General features: G+C 41.3%; 4 protein-coding genes across 4 annotated transcripts; 1 reads left to right on the forward strand and 3 right to left on the reverse strand.

Annotated features, from left to right (window-relative positions):
• Positions 1–1305: 1305 nt before the first annotated feature.
• EAE97_007893 (uncharacterized protein) lies at positions 1306–2774 on the reverse strand (the record flags this gene model as incomplete). Its single annotated transcript, XM_038878407.1, has 2 exons — positions 1306–2497; positions 2548–2774. 2 exons carry the CDS (start codon positions 2772–2774, stop codon positions 1306–1308), a joined length of 1419 nt encoding a protein of 472 aa, XP_038730657.1.
• A 2324-nt stretch (positions 2775–5098) lies between these two features.
• Positions 5099–6846, reverse strand: EAE97_007894 (uncharacterized protein; the record flags this gene model as incomplete). Its single annotated transcript, XM_038878408.1, has 2 exons — positions 5099–5380; positions 5437–6846. The coding sequence occupies 2 exons, from the start codon at positions 6844–6846 to the stop codon at positions 5099–5101; spliced, it is 1692 nt and encodes a 563-aa protein (XP_038730658.1).
• A 1679-nt stretch (positions 6847–8525) lies between these two features.
• Positions 8526–9712, reverse strand: EAE97_007895 (uncharacterized protein; the record flags this gene model as incomplete). The annotated part of the gene is made up of 3 exons (XM_038878409.1): positions 8526–9019; positions 9091–9626; positions 9690–9712. The coding sequence occupies 3 exons, from the start codon at positions 9710–9712 to the stop codon at positions 8526–8528; spliced, it is 1053 nt and encodes a 350-aa protein (XP_038730659.1).
• Positions 9713–10121: 409 nt separating this feature from the next.
• Positions 10122–11165, forward strand: EAE97_007896 (calmodulin; the record flags this gene model as incomplete). Its single annotated transcript, XM_038878410.1, has 7 exons — positions 10122–10124; positions 10282–10338; positions 10434–10449; positions 10628–10753; positions 10804–10874; positions 10930–11071; positions 11131–11165. 7 exons carry the CDS (start codon positions 10122–10124, stop codon positions 11163–11165), a joined length of 450 nt encoding a protein of 149 aa, XP_038730660.1.
• Positions 11166–11307: the final 142 nt, after the last annotated feature.

The following is an 11307-nucleotide window of genomic DNA, read 5'->3' on the forward strand; positions in this document are numbered from 1 at the left end:
TAGGAGAAATCTCAGTCATAGGCTACTCAGAAGAACTTTAGATGGGTTGCATGATCTACAATCGTGTGTTAGTATCTACAATAAAAGAGTATCAAACCTCGATCTTAAAAAATGTGGAGGAATACTACCCGAAAGGGGCAACATTTTTCAGAAAATTCAAAAATTACTAACCTTGTTGATCAAGACAAAGAACCAGGAGTCCTTAGATTCAGCTCGATATTTGACAATCAGCGGTTATGTTTTGCTGCTATAGCAAGTAATCGAACGAAATGTCAGTTAAGGTCTTGGTTTGAATAGAGGTCAGTTTACATTCAGCTGCTGTGTGACCGAGCACTATTGCTAATGTCTCTGTCCAATATTTCCAAGTAGATCCCTCGTACACGCGAAAGGTCTCAATGGGAATCAAGAGACTTGAAACAGTTGTAAACTGGCAGATCGAAGTGATAACTTCCTAAGCCAGGCTTTTCGAGGTGAGATAGAGAAAAACGTCAAGACACCGGGGGAGGCTCGCAAGGTTAGATCCAATACTATAGAAGACTTCAGTTTATAGCTTGAGTGGATCTTGTGCAACAGCTTGTTGAGAAACGAGGGAGTTGGAAGTGAGCACGAGGAAAGGGTTTGTTGGTGAATCTGATATTGAGATAGAAATCTCTCAACAAATGCTATTACCTGTTGATTATCGTTGTTATAGTTCCCTACGTAGAAGGTGCGAACCAGTGACTTTCACAAAAAAGAAGAGTTCACGTTTGAAGTTGCGCAAGGGAAAGAACGAAGAAAGGACTATAGGTTACCTTAGACGGATGGAAGTCTTGTCCCTATAAATTTATGAACCCAATCTCTTCCCGCTTTATCGAGATATCTTGAAACTGAATGAAAATGCTTGGAACCAACACCCTACTTCATTAAGAGAGAACAATCCAGGACACTAAAGATCCATGATAACTTAGGTAGTTCTCGAAGGACATATGTAGAGTTGTAGTATTAGCCAGGCATATATAGATATATACGACACTGAACTGACCAGAGAGTTTCTTCCCGTTTTATTATCACTTTACAACATATTAGCACAATCATCTCACATCAAAACAAAATCATGTATGAATCGTAGAATGTTAGTTCGAAATTCTCTCGCTATTCTTATGCAAGCTTAAAATCCAGACTTCCTCCCATAAATATCCCATGATATCAACAATCTTCGTCTCGGTCATTAGTAAAGTAATCTCCAACGCCAATCCATGCATTGTCTCGCTCTAAACTCCGTCCCATAAATACAAACCAATGCTTATATAAGTGTAAGTCGATGAATTAGGAAATGCCGGCTACAGCAAAGCTGAGTAAAGATCCAGCCATTAAACCAGCAACCAAGTTGGTCATCATAAAGGACCCACTTGCTTCTCGTTCCTCTTCGTTAACATACTCAGCAGCTGCCATCATGCAAGAACTGCCGAGCCAGCCATTACTCAGCCCGAATCCAGCCTGAACAACGAGAAGGTAAAATACATCGCTATTGACCTTCGCTCCCTTGCCTTCGATGTTACAGAGAAGGTACAAAGGAACGAAGCCAATTCGAAGAATAGAGAATACGAAAAGCGGAATAGGTCGTGCCTTGGTATGAAAAGGTAGAAGTGGAAGCAGACGGCCACAAAGATCGCCGATATTCCAAACCAAAAATCCGAGGGGGATGAAAGCTTCGGGTTGAAGTATTCGAGGAGCTCCATCGGCAGGCCTTACTGAAACCACTTTTGATGTGAACACCGGGAAGAACATTGTAACAGTGAAACACATGAATACACCTCCTGCAAGCCAGTAAAGCTTTTTAAATAGTCTAACCATACCAACAACCTCGTGTTTACCATTTTCGTCAATCTCTTCGTCACTGTTAGCCGATGACGCCGCGCGACTCTCAAGGATTCGATTCTGCTTCCGAAGTAAGGGGTAGACAAAGACTAGTGTGAGAACACTTATGACTGTGGCCGTCAAAAAATAAAGAAATGCCGAAGTTGTATTTTCCTTCACATCTGCAGTCTCCGCATTTACATCAGCCCAATGGTCGGGCGGCGGAACAGCCAAAACGGTAGCAATTTGTGCAGCTGATGGCAAGACTCCGGCGATTGCTTGCCCCGTCATAATAGCCTGTATGTATTCTGGTCGGCCGAAGCTTGATGCGAAAGCGAAAGCCCCGTTCTGTAGAAGCCCCGTTGCACAGGAAGTCGCGAATACCATTATCAAAGTGAAAGTTAGATAGCCACTCGACGAAACATCGCGAAAGTATGAGGTGGATATCGCAAGAAGCGTAAAGACAATAGTATTGAGGACGAGGGAGGCTATGATACGTTTTGGGTAGGAGGCGTTCGATTGTAGATGACTCAGGAGTAGCATCGAGCCAAGATTCGTAACCGTTCCAACGGATGTAATCGCAGATTGGAAATGTTGAAGAATGCTCTCACTGTCTTGGAATCGGCTCTGAAAGTATGGCGCGGCTGCTAAAAACATGTTCCTGTCAAGATATCAGCTTCTGCGCCCTCCCGAGACGTCAGTGGAACATACCATGCCCAAAGCATTGCCACTCCGATTAACATAAAGATTCCATACTCGAACCATGAGAAGGGCTCAGTTTCGACTTGATCTGGTAAGACGAGGACTGGTCTGCGTACATCGTCTTCGTGAATACTAGAACTGCTCGAGATAGGTTCATATGCGGGTTCGGGATTCGGATTGTTAAATAACGCTCGTAGACGGTCGACCGCCGTTCGATTATCACTTGAATTACTCATTTGAATGGTTGTTGAATTGATCAAAGATTAATTAACAATCCACGCAAGGAGGTTGTTCGGATTGGAGTTTATTGACAGTTGCAAAAGATACTAAACCTCATCTCATGTTTAATTTAGTCCCCTTTCGTGATATCGGCGATATCGACACGTGTGATTCACTCGTAGAAGTTGATTGTGAAACCTTTGATGAATGTATGCCATGTGCTCAGAGTATTGAATCCAATGAAGGTGATGATTATCGTAATCTGTCTCGGCAACCCCCGTGCTTTGAGAGTAATTCATCCGACTCCCGACTTCCGAACATCAAACTTGTTGATAGATATAATGTGGTTTAACAGTGGCTCGGCCATATCAATGGATTGGCCACTTCAAAATACATATAAAACCAGTCTTTTTCAATATTCATATTTTAATTATTAATCATTATTTTTGAAAAAGAAAAGAATATTAAATAATAATAAAAATTTAATTTTTTAAAAATCTAGTTTTTATATAAATATTTTTATTATATTATAAAAAAAGTGGAAATTGTTATATTCTCGTTACAAAAAAGTTATTCCTTTAATAAATACTTTAATAATTCGAATTTCTAACCAAAAATTAGACTTTTATAATATTTATATAATTAAATATCTAATAATAGATTTTTAGAAAATTATATCAATAAATAAAGAAAGTGCACAGTTATACACAGATGTATTTTGTATGTAAAAATGGTGGCCGACTCACTGATATGGCCGAGCCACTGTTAAACCACGTTATGAAGAATACAAATCAACGACAATAAAACCATCACAGGTAACTTCTTTCACCTGTCAAAATTGTCTTTAAGGACGGGAGGTAGCACTCAAATTATCCGTTCAATTCAAAAGTATAGGCATAAATGGACAACAATAATCATTTCTTATGATACTTTTTGTCATCAATTGAAACAGGCTCAAAATTGGTTCAGACTACCACATGAATCCCCTGTGTATACGTTACATCAACTGGTGGTGCAACCACTATATTACCATTAGAAAATCATAGCGGAAAGTCACTCTCTGAATGCTTCACACTTTTCTTCAACCAGACCTTTATAAGATGTTGTTGCCATAACCTTACTAGTAAATGTATAGGCGTAAGCGCGCGCTAGCGTACAAACGTATTACAAGTACGTAGGTAGCTCTTGCAGCTTTGAACCTAGAATAGATACAACCAATACAATATGATCGATTAGACTTATCATGAAGACATCACCATCCCCAAAGGTAATACAGACATACATCTCAAGTTTTCCGTTCTCTCGATCGTTTCTAACCCTAAGCTACCTACTTATCTATCATAAAAATCACTCTCTTCCGTGGCTGGCTAGACCCAGGAAATTGGGCATGGTCTCCATTTGTTATCTAGTTTGAATTCCAGTTCCACGAAACCAACGTGAAGTACATCTTGGATGGTCGCTCACCTCCTTCGGCACCAAAAGGGAAGATGCCATATATCTCAGTACACAAGGAGGGGTTGTCTCCTTTTCTGCTTGCAGATTCAACACTCATCATAAAGGGGTAGTGGAATCAGATGTTCTAACCGATCTCAATTCATCATTAGAGCCATCAGCAAAAACGCAAGATATGGCAATCCGTGCTCTTCTTGAGGATAAGCTATATACATTCAAAGAGATCAAATCCTAGGATCTATCCCGTATTCTATGCGTGTTCTCATGGATTATGTTGAAAGAATACATTATCGATACTTTCCTGACTACGAGAAATGGATCGATGAGTAAATCTAATGGAATATTAATCTGAAGATTGAATTCAATTCAGATGCCCCATCTACGGTGCCCAAAATCATGTTTCGTTAGGCTTCAACCGTTTGAGATGCACCAGATTCCGTGTTCTGCAGGAGTCATTTAACATTTGCTAGCGGGCCGTTCTTTCTAACAAAAATTTTGGTGCACAGAGTTGACCGCATAACGTGATCAAAATCTCATGCGACGCAGGTATGTTTTGCATGCTTCATACTGCATATCTCGAGTGAGAAGTACAGAAATTTTCCGTTGCCGAACAAAAGTTTGTTTCGCAGACATTTGACGGTACAACGTTTGAAGATAAGCCTGACAATATTGGCTGTTTGTTATGCATATTTATATTCGTCTATGCATGGTTGTGCCACAGTTTGTGTAATATAAATCGATGTATTAACTAACATATTGGCCCCCCAGGTATGGCATCGTCTCACACAAAGCTTAGTCTTGATGTTGTACGAAACCTCTCTGTATCGAAACTGGAATATAACATGTACAGCAATAATATAGGAATACCCCACTGGAAAGAAACCTAATCTCAAAAATCAGATTCTTCCCTTGACAACTTAACCGGCATCCACTCCCAATCCCCATTTTTTTTCTTGATCTCCTTGACTTGAAATATTTTGCATTTATCGTGGTGAATAACGAGGGCAGTCAAAGTTCGATACTTATCAGGGTTGAGTTTGTCTGTACGTTGCGCACCAGTATCGAGACCAATTGAGAATTTCCTTTTTGTCAAGCCCTTCTTAGATTCATGACCATACATTACAGTCATCTGTTCACTTGGAGGTAAGTTCTTTTGCTTGTCCTCCCAAGTCTATATTCGCCGGGATTAGTACTATTCTTTACGAATGGAATTCTTGATTTGCATACCTCAAACCAGGGCATCATCTTGCTAAAACGTTCCCGGTCTTCCTCATCCAGGGCTTTTATCTCTTTATCTCCCGCATGCATCGAACTAGTATACCTTTTCACTGGATCTATAGATTTGATGTTCATCGTCTCTATAATTCGTTGGTCCTTCAAGCCAACAAATGGATTCAATCCAGCGTGTACGACAACCATATTATTATGACCACCACATTTTCCCAGAACCAGAATATCAGGAAGATCTTCAAGCCATTGTCTTTCTTCTCTGGTAAGTGCATCATACATGTCATAGTCGCTGGTATCCCTATGATCCGGCGTCCGCAACTTTTTCCTTGTTTGAATATTAAACTGATTATCCATTGCGCGGTCGATGGATTCTCGCCAACCATTTCTTTCGTGTTCAACATTTAGTACACAATCTTCATGATTCCCACGGACCCCCGAAGCTCCATCTTTTCTAGCCTGATGCACGACATCTTTAGAAGCCTCGATTGTTATCAACTCTTTGGTCGTAGCACTTTTGCTTGGTTTGCTTTTTCTCCCTTTCGTTATCATATCACCGCCGAATATCTGATGGTCCGTCGCTGGCTTATATTCAATATGCTTCAAGAGACGTTCCTTGGCATCGGGCATTCCATGTACATCCCCAAAAACGATTAATCGCCGAGTGTCCTCTTCTTTCCGAGGTAGATAACATTTCGGAAGTACACCAACTTTCACCCTGTTACGCGGAAAACTTAAAGGTGACCTGGAAGCCGGTACATCAACGCTTCTCTTCTCACGATCTTCTGTAGCCGCGGCTTTTGATCCTCTCGAATCACCAAGTTTTAGGTTTTCTGTTTCGCGATTGATGGAGGGGTCTCTTCTGCCTGGTCTTGGATCGTGAGATCGATTGCTGCGGCTGGGAAGAGGCACCGTTACGTTTTCGCCTTTACTCTGGGTTGGTGTGTCTTTGCATATGGTGGTATTGGAATCTCTCCCACGTCTTTCACTGGGATCCCTTTGGCAGCTGGGATGGGGTGGATAGGTGTTAGATTTTCTATCACTTCCGCTCGCGTCTCGATTGCTGCTGTGATCTCTTCCTCTAATTGGTATTGATGAGTTGTCGATAGTAGTGGTAAGTGGTCTCTCACCCCTTTTGGCGGAATCTTTGTCGTGGCGGTTGGGAATGGGGGCAGATGATCTGCCGCCACTATTTTCAACGCCAGAATAGGGTTGATCACGTCCAATCTCAACAGATTGAGATATCCCTCTAAATTTTCTTCGTGGTTCCGAATTGACCGCTTTTCTCTCCTCTTTATCTCTTCCCTCGTCCCCATGTCTATCCCGTCTTCTCCTATCTCTGTTTTCCTTACCACTTTCATCTCTCTTCTCCGCGTCCCGACTCGACTGATGGATCTTCTCCTTACCCATCGTTCCACTCTTTCCGTATCTCCTGAACCCTTTATTCTGCTTTTTGAGCAATTATCTTAAGATTAAATCCTTTCGCCCCAGAAATCTTCGCGACTCAATTATCATCTTCAACACCAGGTACAGCGAGACAGATATATAAAGCGTCTACAATTCAAATATAAACAAACATATCCTGAATTACTCACTATGACAATAATCCACGATCCATAGACTTCACGCTAGGAAATGTTAGAAGTGGTCACAAGGACACAAACACCTTGGCAAAAAACAAAATTTCAACTCATCTCACAAAAGAAAGTTTCGTCTCGTCTGTGTATGCTAAAATAAGATACTTTCTCCTTGTGGATCGTCTACGCGATGGTTCAAAATGGTCTCTAGGTCGAATTCGGTCGCACTGTTTTACACCCTCCCATGTGAAATAATTCCTCGTGTCAGGATTTTTTGCTCGCTCAACGGGTCTGCGATTTTTGCTGTGACCGATTCTTAAGTACCGGTGCCTTTTACCCGACAAATTTTACATCAAGATGCGGGTTGTAAATGACACACTTCTGAAAAATAAAAACGTAAAAAGATAGGCCAAGAGTGTTAACTCGCGTAGCTTATTATCCGCTTGTTAGCTTTGCCGCCACAGCGGGCATTCCTGTTTGATTATAGGATTTTGATGAGTTGCAATAAGGAGCCGCGCTTAGCAAGCTGTGGAGACGAGTGAATATTTTTTTGGCGCTGGTTTTTTTGATGTCAATTGAATTGTTTGTTGGTCGCAAGTTATGTTCATCATGAATCAAACCCTATTTTGAATGGATGAGCGCATGGTGAGTTTGAAGTATTCTTAGTCTTTTGCATAGTATGTAGTCATTAAAATGTTAAGCGAGGATAGCTTTTTACGACTGATATGCAGTTGACAACACCGATGACTTTGCGGTTTGAGTAGCTGGAAAAAGTGATGTTACACATTTTCAAATACTTGAGATTTTTCTCTCTCTGCTCCATAAGCAACTCCTTGTTCTTCTAGTCAATTCCTGAGTTTGTCTCATTCTTGTCCCCCTTTGAATAGCCCCTCTATCTTTACTATCACACTTATATAGAACTCTTAGCACTACCTCTCAATTTCCCTTCACACACAGCCATGAATAAAATATTCACAACCACAAGTAATTTCTTTAAATGTAGATGGGAGATCAAAGTGAAGAGAAAAAAATCAAATTGGAGGGTGGATTGGGGTAGTAGAAAATGAGAAAGCCCCTTGTACAAGCGATGTGGGGTAGGTTGAAATAAGTATTTCGTCTTGTTTGCTGTATGATATCATTCGATACTATTTGGATGAGATAGAAGGTAGAAAATGGAAATTTTTGGATTCAAGTTGGGCTTTGGACGAGTTGATTTTGTAATATAATTATGAGAAGAGGTTGAAATCACCTGTCACCTAGTTGACAATGGCGGGGCTGGCCTGGTAATAAGTAAATTGATTTTGGGAATAGAGAAAGAGAAGAGTATGATATGGTCCAACGACGAACAGTCTTTGAGCATGTTGAACACCCATCAATCACATTTCAACCTCAACATAGTGATTTATAGTTTGCGCACGTAGAACAGGGGCGCACGTTGTGAAGTATTATGGGTATTCCACAATATCTCTGCACCAAAATACGTGTAATCCATCTTGAAAAAGGGTATCATTATTAAGGTGGCGATGGTGGTGGTACACTTTCCTCTACCTCTCCTCTATGCTTCTTTGGTTTCACCAACAGCAAAATAAACATACCTACAACTAGTAGGATCAATAACAGAATAATTCGCCTCTTCGTTCCTTTTCTTTGGTATCCGCTTGCAACTTTTAGTTCCACATTTGCAGCCTTGACGTCTACTGCCATTCTTTCCACGTTGTAGTCTATGCGATCCAACATTGTTCCTTGGTCTATAATCATAGTCTGAAGTTCTTTGAATATGTCGGCGAGTTCGATGATACCTTGTGCGATATCATTGATTTCACGTTCTCGTTGCATTATGGCTGCATCATTTGAGGTGAGTTGTTTTTGAGAGGTTTGTTGGAGGGTTGCTTGGGAGAATGATTTATCGGCATCGGATTCCATGATGGAGGGGTCGATGTAATTACTGTAAAGAGGGGTAGACGTTCGTTCAATAGGTGCATTCATACCTCCTAAGCCTCGTAACTCTGATGATTGGTCAATATAGTATCTTTGACATCTTACGATGGCGATTTCAACTAATGCATTGTGAACTCACTCTTCAAATAGGTGCTTTGCTTTTTCCTGAATCCCGCACTTGCTTCTTGTACCCTCGATGCTAGTGAAATCTGAATATTTCTTGCCATGGTTTCCTCTCCTTTACTTATACCTCCTTGATGCCGCGAGTCACGAACAATTTGTTCTACTCTCTGAATTGACCTCTGACAATCGTGGAATCCCTTAGTAATTTGTTGTGTCAATAATTCAATCTCCCTTTCTTCCTTTTTCTTGACTTCCTCATCGTCGAATCCTGGCAATACATGTTTTTGATGTAGTTTCTCCAATTTTTGACTCTTGTTTGCGATATCCGTAAGATATTCTGTAACTTCGTCGCTGATGTCTGCCCATCTTGGTGGTAGTAAATCCATTTCTATTATCGCATCACCATCATCTTCGAATGCGCCAGCGGACATAAGTCCTCTGCGTTCCTCCGAGGCTCCTCCAATACTATCTGAGTATCCATTGCCAGAAGAGCTTGAATATTTTGGTTTCTTTGCGGGGTGATGTGCGTATGACTGTCGATAGGAGATATAGCTGATAGATTAGGTGTCAGTATCTATCTAAGCTTGTGAAGGGATAACAGCAATTTGAACATACAGATTTGTACGATCACGCCACATGGCGATTGAAAATGAATCTTACAGTATCACAGAATATAATAAAAGAAGAATTTCGCATAGAAACTCAAGGAATTGCAATTTTTATTGGACTTTGTTATTGAATGTCGCATGTTTGTCTTGTTTTGATGATTCTAAGCTCTCCCCAGCTTCGACCTCTTCGCCTGAGGAATCCCAGACCCCCAGACCTTTTATGTCATTCGGCTACCGTACAGCAACCACTTTTGACCATTATGGCATCTATGCTTCACCGCATCCAAGCATCTGAACAGTTGAATCGCAATCACAACCCACAACACAACAAGATCCTCCTTATTTCAACCTTACAACCGTTCTTCCAGTTCTTCATATACCTTAGAAATACTTCAAGCCAAAAAAGTTATCATACTTACCTCCAACCAAATACTCAACAATGGTTTGTTTCCATTTTTCAAGAAGGCTGCACCTTAAACAACCCCGCGGTTTTCAGCACTCAACTTGAAGCTACAGCTTCATGTTAGAGGGAAAGGACATGGGAAGGGATATGATGATGGAGGATAAGAAGATCGCAACTAACATGCGCATCTATATAGGCCGATTCTCTTACTGAAGAGCAAGTCTCCGAGTTCAAGGAGGCCTTCTCCCTATTTGTATGTTCATATTCCCACCTCGATACTCTCAGCCCTATGGACACTTGGCAGGGCATAATTGAAGATTCGAAAGCTAATAAGCTGTGGGTTTATAGGACAAGAATGGTGATGGTTCGTAATTCCATATTATTCCTTTGATATTGTAGATCTCGAAAACCCCCCTGTGGTCACATACTTGCCATCTCGACCAACGCAGCCCCTATCTCACACAATCGTATCAACAATTGGGGACAACCACACAAACTGGCAGAACAATACAGAAGGTCAGCACTGATATATGAATCTACAGGACAAATCACTAGCAAGGAGTTGGGGACCGTTATGCGATCCCTTGGTCAAAATCCATCCGAGTCCGAGTTGCAAGACATGATCAACGAGGTCGATGCTGACAACAACGGTACCATTGATTTCCCAGGTATGGCGCAACACAATGAAATCTATGACTCAGAACGCTGACGCGATCAGAATTTCTTACTATGATGGCAAGAAAGATGAAGGATACCGACTCTGAGGAAGAGATCCGTGAAGCATTCAAGGTTGGAATTCTATAAGTCATTTATTGTGGCAGAGGCTGATATGTCGTTGGTATAGGTCTTCGATCGTGACAACAACGGTTTCATCTCCGCTGCTGAACTTCGCCATGTCATGACCTCCATCGGAGAGAAGTTGACTGATGATGAGGTTGATGAGATGATTAGAGAGGCTGATCAAGATGGTGACGGAAGAATCGACTGTATGGGTCCCTTCATCATCCTTTTCTCTCGAAGTTCATATGCTAATGGTCATTCACAGACAACGAATTTGTACAACTTATGATGCAAAAGTAATCGAGCTTGCTTTTTTTGCGTGGTCTTTTGTTGTTGAGAGGGAGAATAGTCGGCGTACACATCACGAGTCTTTTGGACATCCAGAATTCTTGTGGGCGTAGGACTGGGCTGGTTGACATTCACGTAGAGCGTTGCCGTTTTT

The sequence above is a fragment of the Botrytis byssoidea genome, assembly GCF_014898295.1.
Source record: "Botrytis byssoidea strain MUCL 94 chromosome Unknown BBYS_016, whole genome shotgun sequence".
NCBI lineage: Eukaryota > Fungi > Ascomycota > Leotiomycetes > Helotiales > Sclerotiniaceae > Botrytis > Botrytis byssoidea.